This window comes from Balaenoptera acutorostrata, chromosome 2 (genome assembly GCF_949987535.1).
Source record: "Balaenoptera acutorostrata chromosome 2, mBalAcu1.1, whole genome shotgun sequence".
In the NCBI taxonomy this organism is placed as follows: domain Eukaryota; kingdom Metazoa; phylum Chordata; class Mammalia; order Artiodactyla; family Balaenopteridae; genus Balaenoptera; species Balaenoptera acutorostrata.
In genome coordinates this window covers 65,208,574-65,235,418 of record NC_080065.1, presented here as the reverse complement: position 1 = coordinate 65,235,418, position 26,845 = coordinate 65,208,574, and the positions used below count along the sequence as shown (strand labels likewise).

Genomic DNA, 26,845 nt, shown 5'->3' with positions numbered 1-26,845 from the left:
GCAAAATTAAATAAAATTAAACCATTACATTCCCATCACACAGAAATCACTGTTATAATATCTTAATGCAGTTTTTTCCAGATTTTTTTCTGCATAAATGTACCTATTTCACATGTGTGTATGTCTATACATATATATTTTTTAAACCAAGATAAAAATCATAGTACACATAGTATTTTTTAACCTGTTTTTTTTTCTAGTCAGTTCTCTATTTCTATTTCAGTACAATTTCATCTCATTTAATACCAATTTGTCTTAAATTCTTTTATAACTCGTTCATCTAAATCAGTTGTGCTGCATTGGGTCTGGTTGTTACTTCTTTTAAACCTCTCAAGTCTTGCAGAGTGTTCCTCTGGATTTGTCTGGTTACTTCCTTTTCTATATCCTGTGTTTCCTGTTAACTGGAAGTTTTGTGTAAGGCTTGATGAATTCAAGTTCAACATTTTCTTAAACTTCTTTCAATTAAAAAAATTCTTAATGAGTCGTTCTGTTCAAGTAGTAAAAACTTTGAAAATGAGAGTTTCCTTTGTTTTCTGATGCTTGAGAATTTGGTCCCTAGAGCTTTGTATATGTGTCTTAGGAAGTTTTTATCTAATACCTAGTATTTAGTTTCTAAATCATGATTAAGTACCATGCACAATAATAACACATATGTTATTTTATTAATGTTGTAAAATATGCTTATATTTTAGTATGGTCTCGCTTGACCTGATGGTACTTAAGTACTGTAACTTGCCACCTAAAACTACTTTATAATTGACTCACTATTAATTTAACTTTGTCTTGGAAATTGGTTTTATAGTTCAAATACTCACTGATCAAAAATGTTCTTGAATAGTGAAACAAATAGAGGTGGTTTGTACTTTTTGTACCAGTATGTTTTGGTTCCCCGCTTGTTTGATTGTGTACCAAATAGAGGTAGTTTATTTTTTGTTCCAATACCTTTTAGTATCCTGCTTATTTGATGCTGCTAAATGTATATAAAGGTTGGCTTTTGAAGAATTGTGAATAGAGGTTCTTTGGTTTAGCCTTATTCTCAACTTGCAAGAGAGACTTTGAGAATTTGTTCAGGAAACTTAGTCTGTCAGTGCTGTGTAGATTGAATTGGCGATAAGAGATGCTGGAAGCACCGTTGGGAGGCTGTTTGGACAGTCTAGGTAAGGTGACAGAGGAGGAATGGTTAGAAATAGAAAAGTTCTTATAGGATGTACTTTCTTATGAACATACATAATGTAACTGCCGAAGGCCTATGAGGTATATTTTTAGTTGTTTTGGAGTTTGGAGTTGTGGGAGCTTCCCTCATGGCTTTTACAAATTAGACTATAAATGTCAAATTTTGGGTATTGAAGAGATTTAAAAACTGTTAGATTTGTAAATATTGGGGAAAAGAAGATCCTTTAGCCCTTTTGGGTTTGGGAGTGCCCTAATTAATGTATCAGAACAGATGACGTACTAAGTGGAATCTAGAATCTTAAAAACATTGACACATACAGAAAGTACAGTTTATTAAGCTTCAGCTTTCTCTTCTGTCATATGCTAATACTTATTAGCCATCTGTATGCTTTAATATTTTTAAAAAATGACTGTCACCTATTTGTAGATTAAGTCAATCATTAATTGAGTTTTTCTTAATAAGATTTTAAATTCAGAAGTTTCTTGTATAATTAAAGTGTATTTGTAGATCACAAGTTAAGAAATAAGATATCCTTAAACTCCTCAAATCCCCAAGTAATGTCTGAAAGCTATAAATCAGTCATCTAAAAAAATGTACACAAAAATGCCATACAGCAGTAACTTGAGGATCCTGTAACTCTATTTTTTTATAAAATGTTTCTTAGTTTTAGAAGAAACTTTTTGTTTTGAGCACCCTCAGGTACTGTATACTCTTTAGGCATATGTAAAACTCCTGCCATATACTTATTAGAACTTTATAGTTCAAGCAGAAGTAAAGTAGTATTAATATATCTTCCTTACCAAAGGTAGGATGATTAATTTCTGTAGCTCTCTATCTGCAGTTGCCACACGCTGAACTGGATACTTTCAGCAAGTGGGAAGTCTGCACTTTTGATCTCTGGATCTAAGTGTAGAGGCATGTAGGGGAAACATAGTACTCTTATATTTTATGACAGAGAAATTCTGATTACCCCTATAATAGCTTTGAACCAAAGACTATTTTTAAGGTTCTGCATTTTGAAAAGCAAGATCATTTCAAATGCTGCTGTTTCAGAGGAATTGTTTTAATAGAGTCCCCTTAATTAAAACTTAAATATACTGACTTTTTTTGGTTTTTAAAATGTTAACCTACTTACTGCTGTTATCTTTAAGTGTCTGGTTTCATTCCCTGTCTCAGAGCAGCAGCTGCACTAGGAAGAGTATGGGATTTGGAGTGTGTGTTGAGCTTTGCCATGTATTGGCTGTCAGACTTCGAGTAGTTCGTTTAACATTCATTTTCTTTTCTGAGGATTTATTGGCTTCCTAGGGTTGCCGTAACAAATTACCAAAAACTGAGTGGATTAAAACAATAGAAATGTATTCTCTCACATTTCAGGAGGCCGGAAGTCTAAAAATCAAGTTGTCAACAGGATTGGTTCCTCCTGGAGGCTCTAGGGAGAAATTAGCTTCTGGTGGTTGCCAGCAATCTTTGGCATTACTTGGCTTACATGCCTCAGTGCAGTCTCTGCCTCCATCTTCATACTGCCTCTTCTCTGTGTGTCCTTTTCTGTCTCTGATAAGGACACTCACATTGGATTTAGGGCCCCCCAATCAAGTATGATCTCACCTTGGTCATTGCCTTAATAACATCTTCAAAGACTTTATTTTCAAATAAAGTCACATTCTGAGGGTAGACACTCTTAGGGGAACACTATTCAACCTGCTACATAGGGTAACAACATATTCATCTTATTTCACAGCAATTTTGTAGGAGTTAAAGGAAATAATATGTAAGAATATACTTTGAAACTGTAGTATGAAACTGTTATAGTTCTTATTGTTCTCTGCTTTGCTTTTTAGGTGGTTATGGCAGTTGCTCAGCTGTATTGGCACATAGCACCAAAATCGGAAGCTGGCATTATTTCTAAATCACTAGTGCGTTTACTTCGTAGCAATAGGTAGGACATGATTTTTTATGTGTTTTCTTTTGTATTACTTTAAAAGTAATGTTTGAACAAATAAAATGTGTCTCTTAGGCATTTAACATGCAGCTCTGACTGTATTTTATCAATGAGATTTCATACTTAAGGGGATTATTATAAAAGCCTTTAGATTACTGATCTCAAAGTTAATGCTAAATATTGAAGGTTTTTTAACCTCAAGCCCAAAGAAGTTGAAAATATTTTTTTGGCATATAGTATATGCTATTAACCAGTAGCCTAGTATTAGTGTTTGATATTTCTAGGTGTGGCAATAATAATGTTTGGGAGTTCTATTAAGTCTGGAATCACTGAAAAACTATATTAAATGTATTATCAGATTGACTTAGTGTAATTATACATGACTTTATATAAAGCAATACATATGCTGAATTATGTAGTTTATGACAGAATTACTGCTTCCTGTAAAGTTACAATATTTAATTACTATAGTGTGTTCTATTTAAGAAAAGAGCTATGTTCTTTTTTTTTTTTTTTTTTTTAAAGGATTTTCTTATTTATTTATTTATTTATTTATTTATTTATTTTTGGCTGTGTTGGGTCTTCGGTTCGTGCGAGGGCTTTCTCCAGTTGCGGCAAGCGGGGGCCACTCTTCATCGCGGTGCGGGGACCGCTCTTCATCGCGGTGCGCGGGCCTTTCTCTATCGCGGCCCCTCCCGTCGCGGGGCACAGGCTCCAGACGCGCAGGCTCAGCAATTGTGGCTCACGGGCCCAGCTGCTCCGCGGCATGTGGGATCTTCCCAGACCAGGGCTCGAACCCGTGTCCCCTGCATTAGCAGGCAGATTCTCAACCACTGCGCCACCAGGGAAGCCCAAGAGCTATGTTCTTAATAGCTACTTATTTTAAAGAAATGCATACTCTTTTCTTTTCCTGGAGATAGGTAGGTAGGTAGTAGGTAGGTAGGTAGATAGATAGATAGATAGCAGAATACTTTTCTCTTTAATTTTACCTCTCTATAATTCTGCAGTTCAGGTCAACAATTCAGAAAACTTTGAGTTCCTGTGGCATATACTTTCAGTGTTTAAAAAGATTTTGCCATTTGTTTTGTTTTCTATATTTAAGAATACTATTGTTTCAAGTTATTTAGCTTACCCTGGATATTTTGCAGTAATTAGTTATTTTAAATTAAAAAAATTTTTTCCATTGAGTACTTATGCTATTAGAGTTGGAAGGAGAAAGGTAAATATTTATTTTCATCCATACTCAAACTTAGTGCCACAACTTTAGCCCTAGTTTGGCTTTTGCCATTCTTTAGTAAGATACTATTTCCTTTGTCTTTATACGTAGTCAGTCGTTCTTTCCCTTTTAACAGCTCAATAATTTTTGTTTTCCATAGCTGGTTCAAAGAAGGATCTGGAATGCGTCTTTCACATGAAGCATTATACCAGATTCATTTCCATGTTCATTTCTTAGATAATTGGACGTAAAATAACATGGCTTTTTAAAAAATCTATCTTTCACTCTGGGCAGAATTGAGGCACATGGTGAGCCTTCCAGTCAAGAGTTGTATTAACACTGTGGTCATGTTTGTTCCATTAGCCCTAAGAATACTTTCTTTGCACGTGTTCAGAGCAGCTACAGTATTGACTCTACATCTTAGGAATACAGTATTATAAAATTTGTTTTAACTCTTCCTCATGATGAATCAAATCTAATTTAATAGTTTACAGGGAAAATGTATTTTTAAAAGAAGGCATAAATATCTAAGATTTACTAAAAACTTTTCAATATTATATTTAAGAGTTCCACTCAATATGAGTCTTATTGCTGATTCTTTTTCTTTAATGTACTGTTTACTTAAAGATATTTCATTGGAGAATATACCCAGTGAAAATTCTCCTTTAATTTCTAGGGAGGTGCAGTATATTGTCCTACAGAATATAGCAACTATGTCAATTCAAAGAAAGGTACGTACATTGTGAACACAAAATTCAAGAGAGAAATGAATACACTAGTACCATAAATGTATTTATATATTTATTTTTGTAATCTAGGGTATGTTTGAACCTTATCTGAAGAGTTTTTATGTTAGGTCAACCGATCCAACTATGATCAAGATACTGAAGGTATGCATGCTCTTATTTTTCAGATACTCTAATGCATGTTTACTTTGATGCTATTGCTGTAACTTTTGGTTTAGCATCTGCAAAATGGAGACCTTTTTTTTTTTTTAAATAGATACATTGAGGGATTTTCTTTATGCTTTTTAAACTACATTATTATATACTAATTACTGTGCTACATTCTAATAATACAAAGTTAAGACGTGCTACCTGTACCTTGAATAACTCACAGTATGTGAAGTATGTGAAGGAGACAGACATGGAAATAGATAATTTCAGCACTATGTGTTTTAAGTGATAAAGAGGTTTGAATTGAGTGTTGTGGAAAAAGAGAAAGATGGGGCTAATTCTCTGGGATATTTAGAAAAGACTGGTGGAAAAGATGATGTTTGAGTGGATCTAAAAAGAATAACGTGATTTCGTCAGTTTTTTTGTTGTTGGTAGGTAAGTTGATTGGGAGGTTGTAGCATTGGGTATAGGAGAAAGGCACATTTTATGCTAACACAAGGGATTATGAAAGAGTGTTGTGTTCAGGGAATGGCAACTACAGTATAGAATATAGTTATGGGTATAAAGTTATAATGATTAAAACAGTGTGATATTTAGATAGAAAAATAAGTGGAATAGAATATGAAGCCTGGAAACATATCTATGTATATCAAAATGTACCATACAAGAGAGGAGACATTGTAAACCAGTGAGGACTATTCATTAGTAGACTATTCAGTAAATATTGGAAAGATTGGTTCTTCACATGGAAACTGAGTTTAATCACAAAAAAACAAAAAACGAAAAACTAAGACACACCCAAATTGAAGGATAAATTTACAGAATAATTGGTTTGTAATCATCAAAAGTGTCCACTTCGTGAAGGTCAAAAGAAAGGTTGAGAAACTTTCAGACTGAAGGAGACTAAAGAGACAACTAAATACAATGTATGATATGGATCTGGATTCTTCTTTTATACATTGTTGAGATAATTAGTGAAATTTAAATGTAAGTTATTATTGCATAGATATGATGTATCAGTGTTAATTTTCTGGTTTTCTTGGTTGTATTGTGGTCTGTAGGACAGTGTCCTTGTTTGTAGAAAATATGTACAGATGTGTTTGGAGATGATGTGGTATCATTTTGATGACTCTGGACTCAAATAGTTCAGATAAAAACTGCTTTTTACCTTTTCTGTACATTAGAGATTGTTTTTTAAAATTGTACAGAAAATTAAAATGTTCTCATCAAAATAAAATGAAAAGTCAATTCATAATCTAGGGGAAGATATTTCCAGTACATATATCTGAAAATTGACTACTATCCAGAATATATAAAGAACTGCTACAATCTGTGCCTTTTAGTTAGAGTGTTAGACCATTTACTTTTAATGTAATTATTGATATGAGTGTGTTTATGTCTACATCTTGTGTTTTGTTTTTTGTTTGTCCCATCTGTTTCTGTTCCTTTTTTCCTTTTTGAAGCTTTCCTTCAGATTAATTGAATATTTTTTTATGAGTAGAAACCGAAATTTTTTTAGCAAGCCTATTGGAGATGAGATTTTAATTGCATATTTCTTGTAACTGTAAATCTGGAAGAGAGAATTAAACTCTAGATATTTGAGATGGTAAGATGAAGAAAAACTAAATAAGGGCATTAATTGGTATCTGGAATATACAGATATTACATGGAGGGCAAGTCGTTTTCTAACTTTATTATTAAAAGAAAAAGAAATAAAACTACCTTAAGTTGTTTAGGTTAATTAGATATAAACTATAAAGTTGGGAGAAACAACTAAGGAAGACGTAGGATTCTCCTTTTTGTAATTACTTTTAGACACTATATAATTATTCTCTGTTTGTAGGTGTAGGGAGACAAAGTTCACCTGAAGAGTATAATGCCTCACATTTGTAATAGTGTAACTTTTTTTAAAAACAGAAATTACCTTTCTATTAAATGCATAACCTTTATTAAATTCATCTTTTTTTGTGTGTTTTAAACTGTTTACTTTCTCTTTTTTCTATCATAGCTTGAAATTTTGACAAACTTGGCAAATGAAGCCAACATATCAACTCTTCTTCGAGAATTTCAGGTTTGTGTACAGAGCTAATTATACAATAACTTCTAAAGCATCTGTTCAGTTTAAAGTAAGATATATATCTTTCTCAATTTAGATATGTGTAATTGTATAAATAAAACAGTGATTTGGGGCAAGATTGACAACTAATAAATTTATAAATTTTCAAGAATAAACATTAACTACAAATCTAAAATTTAAGGGAAATGGAATGGTAGTCCCTTTCATGTTTTCATATCATAGAATTTGAGAGACTGGTTTATAACTCCTTGTTTGAAAATAAGTCACTGTAATGATTCTATCTTTTTGTGCTGTCATCATCATAGTCCATGCTATATGCTATACTCATGAAAATGGCTTCACTTCTTACATGGTTGTCCCTATTTGATTGGCCTACTACTGTTTCAGACATTGTCCTCTTAGCTTCATGTATAGCTCCAAAAAATTGGTTTAAAATTGGCCTCATCATGATTTTTTAAATTGTTGTTAATGTTTTGTTTTGCTGTATTTTTTAAATCATGTGTGCTGTCGGATGAGATGCTTCCCAGCTACACATCCCCCCAAAATACTAAAAAGTTACCTCATGGATCTTATGCCCTTTATGATGAAAGGGTTAGCTCTGAAGACTTAGTGGTGGAGCACAGTAATAGAAAACCTCATATCAGTAGTACGGGTTTTACGTCTCATCAGCAGTTTTCTTAGCAAAAGTATACCACATGCTACACACAAATCACAAAATTGTTGTCAACTCCCAGCTTTTATAGATTTAACTTATTTTGTTGCCATAGTCATTCTATATGCCTGCATTAAATTTCTTTTTAGCCATATAGACATTGTATTTCTTTTTAACTGTGTGATCTTACACTTTTAACAGGGGTAGTAGAATATTATAACATATTCATGCTTTATAATTTTGTAACTGAATTACTATACTTTCATGCTATATATTTTTCTAGAAAAAGTCCTTGTAAAATTAGGATATCTGCTCATCTTATATTTACATACCAGAAAATGTAGTATCTCAAGTTCTTATCTAGTAATCTGTGGTATAGAACATTGCTTAAATTTGACTTTATTTTAAAGTTTTTGTCTTTGTGTTTGCAGTTTTTGCTTTTCCTCTTATCATGTGTAATCTGTGTAATCTGTTTGGGGGTCCTTTTGCTGTCTATTTTCTGCTTATGTCAGGGTTACTGGGGTTGTAGGGAAGGAGTCTCAGGTAATTTTATGGCATTATTTACCTGTTTCAGGATATTGGTGATCTAGTCATTTCATTTAATATCAGGATGTTTAGTAAGGTCCATTGTTTAGTCAGACTTTTTAATATATTCTTTCTTCATGTATCCTTTTTTATCACTGTCTATATTTTACCTTATTTCTGTGTTTATGGGTTATGTTCATAGATGTGTACAGTTTATTCATAACTTTTTGAGAAAATAGACAACTTTTCTAAAGACTCAGTTTTTTGTAACTGAGGAAATTAGATAATCAACTGGGAAATGGTTTTAAATACAGTTGATCTTTCCTATATGGAACTAAGAGAGTTTAATTTGTTTAATTTATTTCCTCAACATTTAATCGTGTTTTGGTACCATTTTCACTAAATTCGTGTGTCTTTTAGATATTCTTGGATTTTCTCCTCCATTTGCCATTTAGGCACCATTTAAATGCATATCCTGTTTTGCATGTTAGATGAACGTGGTGTTAATTCTACATTATGTACTTGTCGTTTGAGGTTGGGAATCATTTTTTAAAATTTCAGTTGAAAATGGGATTTTAAATTCCATTTATATGTAATGTATATAAATATGCATATTTATTAAAAATACATTTGTTTCTGTATACAATAAAAGCTTAGTTTTTAAATTAGGAAAGTTATAACCAAAGTGAAATTCTTTAGGTCTGTAATAAATAAGTGATTAATTTCTTTTTAAGTTTATATAAATATATGGTTTACAGTGTATTTTTAAAGCATTCTTTTCAAGAAAATCTTTTTCAAAAGTGTGGTGTTTTATTTTGTTGCAAATCAAGTATTTATAAAATCTTTATTGGAATGCTACTCACTGTAGCTGTTGCAGTTACTACCATTCAGATACCATTTTGAAAGTATAAAATGTTTATCAGTGGCATATTGATCCTTTTCCTCCTCTTCTCCCAATTTTTAGCTTTAGTATCTCTGAAAAAGCAACCCTTTTTTCATAGATTCACAGATGCTGCTGGTTAAATGAACTGAAACCTCCAAAGAGAGGGTTCTCATCATCTCTTTCAACCTTGCACTTAAACTAATTGCTGTCCTTGGGTGACTGCTCCCCACTATCTCTTCTGGAGTCACAAGCCACTGTAGCCACAGGTGAATGAACCTGGCTTGAAAATGTGCCTCTTCTGTAGCCACATTCTTTAAGTGAAAAAACAGAACTAAATTAATTCAGGAGTTGGACCTCTTGTTATGCCTTTAGATGAGAAGATTATGTATTCTAGAATTCTTATATTCTGACAGAGCTTAATATGTTAGGGATTTTTTTGTTCACTTGATAGTGCCAATGTATGAACTAACTGAGATGATTTTTTAGACCTATGTGAAAAGCCAGGATAAACAGTTTGCAGCAGCCACTATTCAGACTATAGGCAGATGTGCCACCAACATCTCAGAAGTCACTGACACATGCCTTACTGGCCTGGTGTGTCTGCTGTCCAACAGGGATGGTAAGTTGACAGCTTCATTTTATTTTCAAATAATTTCTCATTTCAGTATTCTTGGTATGATCTACAGATTGTAACTTCTTTTTTAGTATTGCATTTTAGTTTTTCCTGTATGTCAGTAGCATGGTTACAATGAATAGTAACATTTTATCTTTGAAATACGCACACACACACACACACACACACACACACACACACACACACAGTTTTTGTTGTTGTTTTAGTAAATTAGATAATTAACGTACAAACAGAATTTTCTTGCCTGACCAGAACTAAGAAAGTATAATTTGTTTATTTTATTTCTTCACAATTTAATCACCTTCATTGCACCCTTTCCACAAAGGTTCTATTTTACTGCTTTTTAATGACATATGTCATGTATAATATTGGTTCACCTGCAGAGGGTGCTAAAAGCAGGCAAATGACTTTACAACATGAGAAGTTATAAAGACTAGATCAAAAAAGTATGTAAATGTGTAACTCCAAAGTTTTTTTCCAGAAAGTCACTTAATAATTTTATATTCAAGATTAATTAGATTTAAAAGTCATCAGTTTGGAACAGCTTCATGTTTTTAAGCCAAACAGTGTCTAAACATTTTGTAAAACTGGATAGGTAATATCCAGTAAAGTACATAATCTAGATTTCATACTTTCTGTGGTAAATGTCTGTTATTTCTATGATATGGCTTTAGAATAAATAAGACCTTTTGAAGAAAGAAAGAAAAATGATTCAGCTTTCACCTTTAAAATAATTTATTTAATTAAAATGAGATTAAAACAAGGGATTTTTTTAAGGAAAAGCATAATTTTCTGTGTAAAATTATTGAAATTATTTGTGGAATTCTAAATATAATTATGTCATATCTAGACCCAGGCATATATGACATAGCAACCATAAGGTGAAACATAACAAAATTGATTACTTTTTATATTTTATTTGAAAAGTAACTTTTTACTATGTTACACCTAATTGTCTTTTTCCAGATGTAGATCTCTAGAAAGCTGTAACATTATTGTAAATACTTCTAATGAAAAAAAATTCGAAACAAAATTTATCCCCAAATAAGAATGATCTTTCCTGTAGGCATAAAATTATAAATTTTAACCTGTAAATTCAAGATATTATGATGGATAGAACATTTTTCTATATGCAGTATTGTAACTTCAAATAAGTGGCAAGAAAAATTATCAAGGAAATAGATTTTTAAAAAAAATTGACTGTAGAAGGTAACTACAGAGGATAGGGTGCTAAATGTCATCCATTTTTATCTATTTCTACTTTTAACAATAACATCCTTTTTGTCTCTATTTCTATGTCACACTTTAAAATGTGAGTTAAAAAATATGTTTTCATTTTCCTATGTCTTTAATAATGACTTTCTATTTGATCAAACAAGACACACTTCAATTTGATTGCATACAAAAAGCACCACAAATCAGTTAGAATACTGGCTAGTTCTTTCAAATACAAAATGGATCTAAGGTTTGTCAGTTTTATATTTTGACCACTTTTTCTCATGTGAAATTTTCAAGCTGGATTTTAAAGCAGTTGTTTCTACTTAGACTTTCTAACACATTAATTTCTCAAAAACTATTTTTTATTGACTTTGATTTAAAAGATGAATATTCTGTACCCCTGTAGTACTTTTTTCTTTTTAGCAAGCTTTGCTTTTATCTATTTAAAAAAAATTTTTATTTTATATTGCCGTATAGTTGATTTACAATGTTATGTTTGTTTCAGGTGTACAGCAAAGTGATCCAGTTATACATATACATATATTTATTCTTTTTCAGATTCTTTTCCCATTTAGGCTGTTACAGAATATTAAGTAGAGTTCCCTGTGCTATACAGTAGGTCCTTGTTGATTATCTATTTTATTTATAGTTATGTGTATATGTTAATCCCAAACTCTTAATTTTTTATTGACTTTGATTTAGAAGATGAATATTCTATACCCTGTAGTACTTTTAAGGGAAGAATAGATCATTTTATAATTAGTCAATGGGAAACTAATATAATTTATAATCACTCTTCAAGGTAGATTTACTCATTTAAACTCTGACATTTTAATGTTCAGGCTTTTGTTTTTGGTAAATCAAAACTGTTTATAACCGTGGATTTTTTTTCTGCTTTGAATATTAAGAAACTTAAATTGTATATTTCAGGTTCTGATTTCACAATCATCATTTGCCTGATTCTTTAACTGTTTATCATATGTGCTTCACTTTCATAGTTTGGAAACTGGCTTAGTGACATTAAAGAACGTAATAATATTTTTAACTTAAAATGGTCAATTGTTACAACAGAGTCCCTTTCTCTTCCTATTGAAAGATCTGTTTTTAGGAATAAATGCTGTGAATGAGGCCTCAGTTTCTTTAAAATCTGTAAGATCTTTTGGCCCTCTAAGGGTCTATGACTCTTTGATTTTATGTTAGTATGAATACCTCATCATCTTTTTAGATAATGTATCTTACAACCCCAGGGACAGCACTGAGACTCCATTGTTTTTACATATATTTAATATATTCTTCTTGACCTCTAGGGTTTTTGTTGTTGTTGTCTTCTTCCTTCTTGGCATGGACAGGACTTCTAGGCAGACTTGAAGGTTGCCCTAAAATAGTCCATTATCACTATGTAAGTTTCACTGATAAACAAATTTCTTAAAGACCTTAAGGAGAAATCTGCATTTCACTTGACTTAGGATAATTTAATTCCTCAGTTAATTTTCTTTAGGTAATATATTAGCAAAATTTGCTTGTCTGAATAACCTTCTTACCATCTACTGTAAACTAAAAGAATTGGGGCAAAAGACTATTTTTTGTTTTGTTTGTTTTATATAATAGAATAGGCATTTGTTGAAAAGTCGAATCAGTTGAGGTATTTAGTATGTGTAGAATAGATGAATAAGATATTCATCAGCCTATAGAAAGTTTCTGCCCATAAGGAGCTCACAGCCTAATGGAGGGAGGCAATAATAAACAAGTGTACTATAGTCTTCCTGTATATTGACCACTTACTCAATTGCCAGCTGTCGGCTCTCATGCAGAACTAGACTACCTATTTTTGAATGTTAATCTTGTCTTGAATAAATTACCCAATCTCCCTGTGCTTCAGATTCCTCATTTGTAAAATGAAGATAATAGTAGGCTGTACTAATCTTGAGAAACTTAAGTGAAATAATCTGGTCACAGAAAGACAAATACTGAATGTTTCTACTTGTATGACGTATTAAAATAGTCAAATTCATAGAATCCAAGGACAGAAAGGTACTTGCCAGGGGCTAGAAGAAAAGGGAAATGGGCAGCTACTAATCAGCAGGCATCAATTTTAGTTAAGGGAGGTGAATAAGCTCTGGAGATCTACTGTACAACACTGTACCTGTAGTCAACGGTAATGTATCATATGGTTAAAAATTTGTTAAGAGGGTAGATCTCATGTTAAGTGTTCTTACCAAAATAAAATTAAAATGTTTAAAAATAGTAGGCTATACTTCTTAGAGTGAGGACCATTAAGTTCTGTTGAGGACAAGGAGAAAGCTTGGTAAGGCCCAGAACATAAGATCACTTTGTACTTGTGGTGGAGTACCACTGCAGTGCTGAGGTCTTTGAAAACCAGGAGGTAGCATAAAGGAAAAGTAGGGTGGAATTACCCAAAGGGGATGAGAAGGCACCTGGGTAGGGTAGAATAACACCCTCCACCTCCAACCCAACACCTAAGATTTCCAGATCCTGATGCCTGGAACCTGTGAATATGTTACCTAATGTGGCAAAGGGAACTTTACAGGTGTGATTAAGATTCTTGAGATGCAAACAATAAATGCTGGAGAGGGTGTGGAGAAAAGGGAACCATCTTGCACTGTTGGTGGGAATGTAAATTGATACAGCCACTATGGAGAACAGTATGGAGGTTCCTTAAAAAACTAAAAATAGAACTACCATATGACCCAGCAATCCCACTACTGGGCATATAGCCTGAGAAAACCATAATTCAAAAAAAGTCGTGTACCACAATGTTCATTGTAGCACTATTTACGATAGCCAGGACGTGGAAGCAACCTAAGTGTCCATCGACAGATGAATGGATAAAGAAGATGTGGTATATATATACAATGGAATATTACTCAGCCATAAAAAGAAACGAAATGGAATTATTTGTAGTGAAGTGGATGGACCTAGAGTCTGTTATACAGAGTGAAGTAAGTCAGAAAGAGAAAAACAAATACCGTATGCTAACACATATATATGGAATCTTAAAAAAAAAAAAAGGTTCTGACGAACTTAGGGGCAGGACAGGAATAAAGACGCAGATGTAGAGAATGGACTTGAGGACACAGAGAGGGGGAAGGGTAAGCTGGGACAAAGTGAGAGAGTGGCATGGACATATATACACTACCAAATGTAAAATAGATAGCTAGTGGGAAGCAGCTGCATGGCACAGGGAGATCAGCTCCGTGCTTTGTGACCACCTGGAGGGGTGGGATAGGGAGACACAAGAGGGAGGGGATATGGGGATATATGTATACATATAGCTGATTCACTTTGTTATGCAGCAGAAACTAACACGTTAGAAAAAAAAAATTCTTGAGATGGAGAGATTATTCATCCAATAATCTTGGACCCAATGTAACCAAGAAAATCAGATGTCAAAAGCAGAGGCTAGAATGATGTCTTTGCTGGCAGGGGGCCTTGAGCCAAGGAATGTGGGTAGCCTCTAAAATTTTGAAAAGGCAAAGAACAGATTTCCCCTTAGAACCTCTGTGGAGAACTTAGTCCTGTTAACACCTTGATTTTAGCTCCACAAGACTTGTGTTAACTTCTGGCTCCAGAACTGTAAAATGATAAATTTGTGTTGCTTTAAGCCACTAAGTTTGTGGTAATCTATAACAACAACAATAGGAAACTAAAGTGCCACCAAAGGGTAAATAATGCCAAATTTATTTCAACTATAGCCAACCCTGCCTCTACACGTGGATTATTAAAATTATACAACTTTTTTTTTCTTTTACTTAGGCTAGTTTTACAATAATATATTTTAAAAAGATAAATTTTTTACTATGGATTCTTCAAAACCACACTTAACCATACTTTACTTTGCATGGTAATTGCTTACATAACCACTTAATGTTTCCTAGCAGAGTGTAAGTTTGATGAGGGCAGAGTCTCATTCTGATTTGTTTCTGTTTTCCTCATAGCTCCAAGAGGTGGTCTCTATAAAAGTAATACCTGCTCATAGTAACATAGAACATTAGAGATAAAATGGTACATTCTGGTCTGAGTTTGAATTCTTCAGTGCATTTCTCTTTCTTCATCTTTAAGATGATAATAAGATATCTACCATATGTTATTATGAGAATTAAAGAGAAATATATCATTTTGTAAACTGAAACATTATGAAATATTAATGTATCATTCCCAGGGAGAAAGAAGTGTGTGTGTGTGTGTGTGTGTGTGTGTGTGTATATACACACACATATATAATATGAAATACATATGTTTAATAATAATTAGAATGATAAAAAATTTTGCTTATATTCTTAAACGGAGCTAGATAAGAAAATATATTTCAGAGAAAAAGAGTAACAGAACACAAGTCATGGTATATTTCCAGAATAATATTAAAATAAACCTATGTGTTTGCCAGGGGAATCTCTAATATCCATGAATCTCAATTAATAAAAATGCCAGAATAATAAGTAAAGGCAGTGTTGGTGTATTTCTTTGGCATCAGTAACGTTAGTAATCATTTATATAAGATTCATTCCATTAGGTCAGGTGCTCTTACTAGTTTATGACATTTCTCTACCAGTGCCACTAAAATCGTAACTCTGGACCAGTGATTAGCCTGTGATAACTCAATCTCAGAATCCCAATTTGAGGATCTGCTTCCTAGAGCCACTCCTAGTACCAATTACTATATTAGTTAAGGCCCTGGCAAGAAACAGATGATACACTTAAAAGGGACAATTGAAGAGAATTTAATGAAGGAACTATTTATTTATAAATTGTGGGTGGGATTAAGGGAAACCAACAAGATATACTGTAACACCCTGGGGCTCGCAGGGTAGCAACGGTGGGAAGCCTTTACCATATGTAGAATTGAAGGGAAGCGGTTTGAGGAGTCAGGACACTTAACAGACCCTGAAGGAGAGAGCCACTCATAGGAACTGAAACCTTCAATAGAGGAATACTAGCACTGCCAGGGAGGTCTGGCAGGAGAGGGATCCAGGATAATAAATATTCTCTCCTGCCCCCTGATTTCTTGCTGGTGCTTCCTATTGGCTAAACATAGCTGTAAGTGAGGGACAAAGGAATCTGGTTGATACAGTCCACAGAAGTCAGCCTCTCAGGGCACAGAGTTGGGCCAAGAAATGCAGAGAGTGGATTCATGCATCAAATGGAAACGGTTTAGCTCACAAGCCCACTCTTTCTGGCTTGAAGTCCATGCTATTTCTATCGTAACACCTTTCCTACTACTAATAATACGTGCTACTCACTTTTCTAGACATACCACTTAAAGAATTTTTTTAAAGTTTGCTATTTTCTTTAGAATTGAAAAAATGTTATGTAGATTCTAAGTATTTGATTACCACTATATAACTGCTAGGAATCAAAGAACAGTATTTGAGAGCTGTGATTAAAAGCCAAAGACAGTTGAACATTATGGTGATTGTGTAATCTAACCTCACTTTGCTTTTCTGAATTAAAGAAGCAGAGGTTAGAAAGGGATATCAGAAGCTAGGAGACAACAACAGAAGTTAGAAATTAAAGTATACCCTCCTACTTTAGATGAAGGTTCACCCCCCCCAAATTTAGATGTACACTCATGGTTATAGTTTTCACCTAGTCATTTAAGACATGTAGAATGTTTTGCTAATTTAAATTTACATTTTACCAAGAATAATGAGTTTGAATTGAATTATACATATTTAATATGCATAATGTGAATTTTTTTTCAGAAATAGTTGTTGCTGAAAGTGTGGTTGTTATTAAGAAATTACTGCAAATGCAACCCGTACAACATGGTGAAATTATTAAACATATGGCCAAACTCTTGGACAGTATCACTGTGAGTACCAATTAAGAGATCTTTGCTTTTAGTACCAATTCAGCCGAATTTTATTCAGTAAATTATAGTTTTGTTAAAATAAACAGACATACTGAAGTATAATGGTGAAGAGAGCTGAACTCTCCTTGTTCTAAGATTCCACACTGTTGTGGAAGGGGATCACAAATCTGAAAAAAGGGAAGGATACAATAAATACTGCAGTATTGGCTTGGAATTGGAGATATCAATGTGAACTTCATGGGTTTTTATATGGAGAGCTAGATGTGTTGGAGTGTATATGCATGTATGTGTGTGTCTATACACATTTGTATGTACACAAATGAATTCGTACATGGGTATACAAACATCTGTTTCCTAATGCTGTCCTTTAAGAGGGCCTACATGCAATAATAACCCCAGTACCGCTGAGCACACCTAGTGCCCAGATCTTGTTTGTTTGTTTTTTTGATTGAGGTATAATTTCATACCATAAAATTCACCCTTTTAAGTATGTAACTCCGTGGTTTTTGGTATATTCACAAGGTTGTGCAACCATGACCACTCTGTAATTCCAGAACATTTTCATCATCCCTAAAATCAAGTTCCTAACGTGAAACTCCTGATCCTCCCGTTACTGCAGCCCCTGACAACCACTAATCTACTTTCTGTCGCTGTGGATTTGCTTATTGTGGACATTTCATACAAATGGAATCATATAATAAGTGGCCTTTTGTGTCTGGCTTTTTTCACTTAGAGTGTTTTCAAGGTTCATGCATGTTGTAGAATGTAGTACTGCATCCCCTTTTATGGTAGACTTTGGTTTTTAAATTCCATTCAGCGTTTAAAGGAACCAGGGCTCCTTAGAGAAATGGCTGATTTCTGAGCTAGGACAAGGAAAGAAGAAGATAATCTTGGAACATCTTGTTGGGCCATAAAAACAAGACAGTGCTCACAGAATGGTAGAGACGTGTCAGAAAGATACAAGAGCCAGCTTAAAGGAACCCCTACTGGCTAATTTGAGCAACAAAATAAATGATAGTAAAAGGATTATAACCTATTGAATAGGGTAAGAATCTCTGAATCCACACTTGAATGGATGAATTAATGAATGAGTAAGGAGAAAGGGAAGTTCTTCCTTACAATGCAAAACAACTAATAATTGTAGAAGAACAAAGGACGGAATTAGAATAGCCATCACAACAGTAATTGATTCACGTGAGAATCATTAACAAATGCTGAAAACTAGGGGGTGAAAATTTGAGTAGTAACAGGATATTTGCACAGTTTTAAGGTATAAATAACCTCATAAGTTATTCTTAATTTAAAAGAGCAAAGTATTGACTTTTGACTTTACAACGGAGAAGCCTAGCAGATACTACCTGAACCAAATGAACATAGTTATCATTGCCAGAAATGGGATTATGTACCTTCTGATAAGATACACCAAACATCAAGTCTGTTGAATTCCTGCCAAAAGTGAATAACTTGAATCTAATCATGAGACAAAACCAAATGAGGGTATTCTACAAAATAATTGCCTTACAGTCTTTAAATATGCTAATGTCATAAAATGGAAAGAAAAACTCAGGAACTTTTGCAGGTTAAAAGAGATTAGAAGGATATGACAACTCTATGTAACATAATTTTGGATTTTCTTTTGCTATAAAGGATTTTATAGGGATAATTGGAAAAATCTCAATAAAATCTTTAGAATAGTTAATAGTATTGGTTCACTGTTCAGTTTCCTGGTTTTTAAATAATTCTACTGTGTTTATTATATAAGAGCATTCCTTTTATTAGGAAGTTTACACTGAAGTATTTCAGAGTATTAGGGCATATCTACAACTTTGAGTGATCTGGAAACCAAAATGTGTTTGTATATGTAGAAAGCTAGAGCAAATGTAGTAAAATGTTAACATTTGGGAAATGTGGGTGAAGGGTATTCAGAAATTCTTTTTATTCTTCTTGCAAGTTTTCTATACATCTGAAGTTGTTTAAAAATTACATTAAATTTAAAAATAAATATTAATTTTTACTCTGTCACATTACATGTCCTTACATTAAAATCGCTATACTTCACTTTGCCCATCACTTTGCCCACCAATATAAAATGGTGAGGGTAAAAGAACCTATGTTATTGAAAGTACTGTGTTAGTTAAGTAATGTAAAGCTCTTAGAACATTGCCTGGCACACAGCACCGCATGTTAGCTGTTATTGTTATTTGTGTCCTATTTCATTCTCTTCTTCCTGTAGAACTAAAGTTTTGGGAAGAATTACCTGAAAAGAATTTTATTTCCTTACCTTCAACTCGTCAACCCATCACAGTCTGATTTTGACTGTCCACCACTCCACTACTGCTTTTGCAAGGTCATTGACTATCTCCTTTTATTAAGTCCAGTGGATAATTTGCTGTCCACATCTTTCTTGATCTTTCATTAGCATTTGGTTTCACTGACCACTGCTTCACTTTTGAGACATTCTCTCCATTGCTTCTGTCTGGTTTTTCTTCAAACTCTTCTCCATTGTGTTTGTCTTTTACTCTGCCTGTCCCTTGAATGTTGGTTAGTTTGACAGCTAATGTTCTATAACTAGAGGGGTTGTAGTTTAAGGAGGGGGCAGTATATTACAGTCAGCCCTCATATTCATAAGTTTTGCATCCACAGATTCAACCAACCGGGGATGGAAATTTTGATCCAGGTTGGTTGAATCTGCATATGCAAAACCTGCGACTGTATGTTTTTTGAAAAAAAAATCTGCGTGTAAGTGGACTCATGCAGCTCAAACCCGTGTTGTGCAAGGGTCACCCTTCTTCCTTGTTTGAAGATGGGGTAATCTATGCTCAGAGTCTGTTCAGAGGGATCATATTTGTATAGTTAAAGGTAATAGATGGCTGGGTTTGGAGCCTACTAGTCAGGACTAATTTTTAATCTCTCTAGTGGCAAAGTTTTCTTTCCTTCAGAGTGTTATTAACGCTTGCAGGGCAGTTACACATTTATCTTAAAGCTAAGAATAATACTCACGGGGTCACTTAGCATCTGATCTTCTACCACATTCTCACCACTGTTCTTTGTCTTCATATCTACTGTTATTGTTGATTAATCATCAAAGTCAGGACTTATTACAAAGACTGTGTATGAGAGGTTAAGAGAGTGGATTTGAAAACCAGATGAGTTGTGTTCAAGTTTAGTCTCTGCCTTTTACTAGCTTTGTGATCTTAAGCAATACTTCACTTCTCCCTGCTCCAGTTTTCTTCTCTGTAAAATGAGAACCGTAGTACTAATAACTATAGATCTGTTGTGAGGAATAAATGAGTCAACATATTTGAAACACTTAAAACAGAGCTTCGTGTAAGCTGTAATTATGATCATGGCTATATTTAAAGTTTTTGAGGGAGACAGACTTAATGATAAGGTTTGAATTTAGTAAGCATCCTTGTTGCTTCATTTCTATTTTACTAATTTATTTAACATAACTCCTCTAGTGCTAATCATATGCCAGGCACTATTCTAAGCACCTTAAAAATATAAATCATTAATGTTAATAACAACTCTGAAAGGTAGGTTCTATTCTATATATTTTATATAAAAGAAAACTGAGGCACAGAGAAGTTAAGTAACTTGCCTAAGGTCACATAGCTAGTAGGTTTGCTTTCTTAACCAATACATCATGATAGATCTGTTTTCCATTTCTAGTCTCTCTTTTCTGTATTCAGTTCACTTGCCTACTCACTGACCTGGCCAGGACTTTATTGTTGTTTCCTTTTGATTCCCCTAAATCATTGAGAAATTAGACATTAGATTGGTTCATATTTGCCCATATGTGGAACAAATGTTTGACATCATTTGTCAGTGATCTGTTGATGGGAGATAAGAGGGTAAAACCTTTTCCTCAAGTCTACTGAGATAGACATCCAGCATCCCTGTGTACCAAGCATCAAATTTCAGTAGTATTTTTAGTCATTGTAACAATCACAAATACTCCTACAGGTATTTAGATACCTTTTAGACAAGTGTTACATCATCTAGTAAGAAACACTTTTCTAAGCAAGAACTAATGAACCACAACAGTGAACTCTAGATTGGGGAAATCAAAGAATAGAGATACACAAATATATGTATATATTTATACACATAATTAAAATGTATAAAGATAGACTAGGAATGTCTAACAAAAGTGCTGAGAACTCTTGAAAAAGAAGGGCCATAATCATAATATAAGGGAAATTCTAATAATCTGGAACTAAAAATATTGAACAATCTTAGAAAATCTAGGGGTAGGATGGGATTGGGGTGGAATAAATGTGTTTTGAAGGTGTCATGGGAGGAAGAGAGGGGAGAGAAGTGAAATTACTTTCGTATCCTCATCTTGTGTTTAATAAGTAGTAAGGTGCCCCCCCACCTCCTGGCACACTGGCCTGTCTCCCCTCCCCAGCCCCGACGGGCGGGCGGGCTGGCTGCCTGAGGAAGGGGAAGGGTAGGGCTGGGCCGGCCTGCGAGCAGACGACAATGCGGAGCTTCTGCACGGCCCCCAGCTGCACGCGGAAGAGCACGCAGTCGGACCTGGCCTTTTTCAGGTTCCCATGGGATCCAGCCAGATGCCAGAAGTTAGTGGAGAATTGTAGGAGAGCCGACTTAGAAGTTAAAACGCCTGATCAACTAATTTAACATTACCGATTGTGTGCCAAACACTTTGAGACTTATATGATCCGTAGAACTAGTCCTTATAGGGCAGTTCTTCGAGATAATGCAATACCAACAATATTTGATCTTACCAACCATTTGAATAATCCACACAGACACAGAAAAACCGAATAAAAGAATTGAGTGAAGATGAAATCAGGACACTGAAACAGAAGAAAATTGATGAAACTTCTGAACAGGAACCAAAACATAAGGAAATAAACAACAGCAATGCTCAGAACCCCAGTGCAGAAGAAGGGGGTGAAGAGTAGGAGGAAGACATTTTACCTTTATCCCTTGAAGAGAAGGAAAACAGAGAATACTTAAAATCTTTATTTGGAATTTTAATTCTTATGGGGAAACAGAACATACCTCTGGATGGACATGAAGCTGATGAAATCCCAGAAGGTCTCTTTACTCCTGATAACCTTCAAGCACTGCTGGAGTGCCGGATCAGTTCTGAGAAAGCGCTTTGAGACAACGGCAGTGAACACATCGTTCTGTTCAAAAACACAGCAGAAACAGATGCTAGAGATCTGTGAGAGCTGCATTCGGGAAGAAACCCTCAGGGAAGTGAGAGACTCTCACTTCTTTTCCATCGTCACTGGCGATGTGGTGGACATAGCAGGGGAAGAGCACCTGCCTGTGTTGGTGAGGTTTGTTGACGAAGCTCACAACCTGAGAGAGGAATTTGTGGGCTTCCTGCCTTATGAAGCCGATGCAGAAATTTTGGCTGTGAAATTTCACACTACAATAACTGAGAAGTGGGGATTAAACATGGAGTACTGTCATGGCCAGGCTTACATTGTGTCCAGTGTATTTTCTTCCAAAGTGAAAGTTGTTGCTTCTAGACTTTTAGAGAAATATCCCCAAGCTATCTACACACGCTGCTCTTCCTGTGCCTTAAATACGTGGTTGGCAAAATCAGTGCCTGTTATGGGAGTATCTGTCGCATTAGGAACAATTGAGGAAATTTGTTCTTTTTTCCATCAATCACCACAACTGCTTTTAGAGCTTGACAATGTAATTTCTGTCCTCTTTCAGAACAGTGAAGAAAGGGGCAAAGAACTGAAGGAAATTTGCCATTCTCAGTGGACAGGCAGGCATGATGCGTTTGGAATCTTAGTGGACCTCCTACAAGCACTTGTTTTGTGTTTAGATGGTATAATTAGTGACGCAAATGTTAGATGGAATAACTATATAGCTGGCCAAGCATTTGTACTCTGTAGTGCGGTGACAGATTTTGATTTCATCGTTACCATTGTTGTTCTTAAAAATGTTCTATCTTTTACAAGAGCCTTTGGGAAAAATCTTCAGGGGCAACTTCTTTGCAGCCAGTAGTTTGACTGCCGTGCTGCATTCACTAAATGAAGTGATGGAAAATATCGAAGTTTATCATGAATTTTAGTTTGAGGAAGCCACAAATTTGGCAACCAAACTTGATATTCAGATGAAACTCCCAGGGAAATTTCGCAGAGCTCAGCACAGTAACCTGAAATCTCAGCTAACTTCTGTGAGTTACTATAAAGAAACTCTTAAGTGTTCCAACAGTGGAACACATTATTCAGGAACTGAAAGATATATTCTCAGAACAGCACCTCAAAGCTCTTAAATGCTTCTCTCTGGTACCCTCTGTCATGGGACAGCTTAAATTCAATACATCAGAGGAGCATCATGCTGACATGTACAGAAGTGACTTACCTAATCCTGACACGCTCTCTGCTGAGCTGCATTGTTGGAGAATCAAGTGGAAACACAGAGGGAAAGATATAGAACTTCCATCCACTATTTATGAAGCCCTTCATCTGCCAGACATCAAGTTTTTCCCTAATGTTTATGCATTGCTGAAGGTCCTATGTATTCTTCCTGTGACGAAGGTTGAGAATGAATGCTATGAAAATGGGCGAAATCGTCTCAAAGCATACCTGAGGAACACTTTGACAGACCAAAGGTCAAGTAACTTGGCTTTGCTTAACATAAATTTTGATATAAAACACGATTTGGATTTAATGGTGGATACATATATCAAACTCTATACAAGTAAGTCAGAGCTCCCTACAGATAATTCAGAAACCATTGAAAATACCTAAGAGACTTTTAAAATAGGCTTTCTCTTATATTTGATATTTGAAAAAAGTCTGTCAGAAATTTGAAAATATCTTACAGAAAAGTTGTAAGGTGTACGTAGGCCACTTAATCACTGAATATCTTGATCTGTAGGCCTCCCATTAAGTACATTAGTCATTGATAATCTGCCTGTTTAAATGGCCCGTTTGAAGTCCCATGCTTTGGAGACCTAACTGTTCTTCCAGAAGATAGCATTGAAAGTACCACATTACACTCTGTGTGATCTCTGCTAATGGCACTTTGGAATTGTATTAGTTAAGTCATTTTAGACATAACATTTATTGCTGTGGATCCAGTTGTCAGGGATTGAGTTATCAGTTCTTTGAAGAAAGAAATTTTGAGGAGGTATGGGAGGAAGGAATACATTTTATAAAACGTTACAATGAAGCTCATGACTGACCTTTGAATAGTAGGAGTTTTAAGTATGCTATTAAAAATCTGTAAGGGACAGTTAAGAAAATTATCAGACTGTAAGAAAAATAGGTGAGTTCACCAAACAAGAATTTCAGTGTAGATTTTGTCTTTATCAAATGAAGTTAAAGGAACAAGTTAAAGTTTGAATGGAAGAGCCTGCAATTGTTGTTCCACATCTGGTTGTTGCTGTTTACATTCCTTTATTGAGCCTACATCTTCATAAGCTTTTTGAACACTTCTGTTTCATGGTCAAGACAGGATCAGAGGCCATGGATACTGACAACTGATTTGTTTGTTTTCTTGGGTTTTTTCCAAGACTGTATCTACTGCCTCATCTTGATTTACAAGCAAAACCTAGAAAAACTACAAAAATAAGTGTGTTGTAGTTTATCTAGGAATAATACAGAAAATATTGCTGTTTTTTTTTGGTGAAGAAAATCAATTTTGTATAGTTTATTTCAAGCTAAATAAAATGTGAATTTTGTTTAAAAAAAATATAAGGTGAAAATAGCTTATCTTGGGGTGAAAACAGTGGGTTTTGATAGGGAAAATAGTTAATTCCTTGTTTATAAAGAATGATGGAGAAATGTTTGTCTGGTTATGAGAAAGAAATAGGAATGTGGAGTTCTGTATTCCCCATCATCTTGTGCAGAATTTAGTTAAAACTTGTGCTTTTAAGCTTGTTCTGCTCTTGTTAGAAAGGAAGAGGCAAAAGCGAGGGAGTGTTAGGGCTTTCAGGTGAATGCAGCTGCTTATACATGAAACCTGTGGCAGTATATAAGACCCATATCAAGCAAACCACAGACTTTCTTGGAAGAAGAATTTGTTGTATTTGATCATGTCCCTGTGTGGGGCTCAGGAAAATGTTTGATTGCATCGACTTTCTCTACGGCAGTTGTTGGAATATTAGCCAAGTACATACTTTCTTATGAATCTATGTAGCACAGCTTGTTTTTCTGTTTTTGTCAGATAGAAGGTAACTATTAGTGGAATACAAAATGTGGTGGGAATTCCAAATTCACAAAAGGAAAAAAAGAAAACCAAAATGTAAAGTAAATAATAAATTTTTAAAAATTAAAATGGAAGAGTTAAAATCAAGAAGTAAGATGGAAGAGTAAAAATCAAATATATCCTATTTTGAATATGAATGGATTGCATTCTCTCATTAGAAGACAGACTTTCAAATTGGAATGAAAAACAAAAGCCAGATAGAGGCCATTTATAATTAAAACACCATAATCAAAGTGATAAAGGTTGAAAATAAGAAAATAGGGAAAGAGACGTTAAGTGAATATCAACAAGAATTTAAAATTAATTAAAGACTTTTAACAGGATAAAATGGAACATTATAAAATGAAAAAAAAGGCCCAATTTACAAAGAAATTAAGAAACATAAACCTATGTGCACAAAAAATATGGCAACCAAATAAATATGTAAGTGAAAAATCTATTGGAAATGCAAGGAGAAATAGATAAAATACAGTTTTGGTGGGTGACTTTAATATGCTTGTCTCGAATTAGATATACCTCATAGATTTTTAAGTAAGATGTAGATGTAAGGACATAGAGAAATTAAATAACAGAATCAATACTTGATATAGTAAATATGGCTAAAATCTTATATCTCTTGAGCAGATAATACCCACTTTTATGGATGTATCCATAGAACATTTACAAAAAATCATTTCCTTAGACATAAAGTAAACTTAAAGCTTTTATATTTTTTAACCTTAAGCAATAACATAAGAATTAAATATTTTAAAATGGTACCAGAGCAGTTGTGAAGCAAGAAATACACTTTTTTTTTTTAATTTTATTTATTTATTTATTTATTTATGGCTGTGTTGGGTCTTCGTTTCTGTGCGAGGGCTTTCTCCAGTTGCGGCAAGCGGGGGCCACTCTTCATCGCGGTGCGCGGGCCTCTCACTGTCGCGGCCTCTCTTGTTGCGGAGCACAGGCTCCAGACGCGCACGCTCAGCAATTGTGGCTCACGGGCTCAGTCGCTCCGCGGCATGTGGGATCCTCCCAGACCAGGGCCCGAACCCGTGTCCCCTGCATTGGCAGGCAGATTCTCAACCACTGCGCCACCAGGGAAGCCCAAGAAATACACTTTTAAATTAAGGTTTAAAGAAAAAAATACAGGCTTTCCTAAAAGCACAGAAAAAGAAAATACTTTATTTCAAAATGTGTGGGGCATGGCTAAAGCTGTAACTGTCACCATTTTTAAAGTAAAGAGACCAAAAATAAAAGAATTTGATATTTGTCCTGAGACATTTGAAAAATAACAGTGAAAGAAAGCATAGAAACCTAAGAGGGATCAGAGATGATTGTGTAAAATGGAATACCAAATAAAGATAGTTGAAATTGATAAATACATCTTAAATGTGGTCCTTTGGAAAGATAATAAAGTAGAAAATCCCTCCTGATTCTGATAAGGTGGAGAGAAAGCAAAAGTAGACAAATTGGGACTATGATATAGAAGAGATTAAAATAATTATAAGAAAAACGATATGCAATTCTATAGCAAAAAACCCCGAACTTTTGGAGAATGAAAAGGTGATGAGTTTTTACTGTTAACATACCTCAGGAAGCTGAAGTGCT

The 26,845-nt window shown here is 34.4% G+C and overlaps 1 protein-coding gene and 1 pseudogene across 2 annotated transcripts in view; both read left to right on the top strand.

The window, feature by feature from the left end:
- Positions 1-26,845, top strand: part of AP3B1 (adaptor related protein complex 3 subunit beta 1) — a 258,068-nt gene that overhangs the window by 103,971 nt on the left and 127,252 nt on the right. For both annotated transcript variants that reach the window (XM_057541135.1, XM_057541134.1), the window contains 6 exons: positions 3,013-3,110; positions 5,006-5,060; positions 5,148-5,219; positions 7,234-7,296; positions 9,849-9,981; positions 16,935-17,044. In XM_057541135.1, the coding sequence (XP_057397118.1) occupies positions 3,013-3,110; positions 5,006-5,060; positions 5,148-5,219; positions 7,234-7,296; positions 9,849-9,981; positions 16,935-17,044 (531 nt within the window). The remainder of the gene's footprint in view (positions 1-3,012; positions 3,111-5,005; positions 5,061-5,147; positions 5,220-7,233; positions 7,297-9,848; positions 9,982-16,934; positions 17,045-26,845) is intronic.
- On the top strand, positions 21,530-23,793 carry LOC103002729 (52 kDa repressor of the inhibitor of the protein kinase-like; annotated as a pseudogene).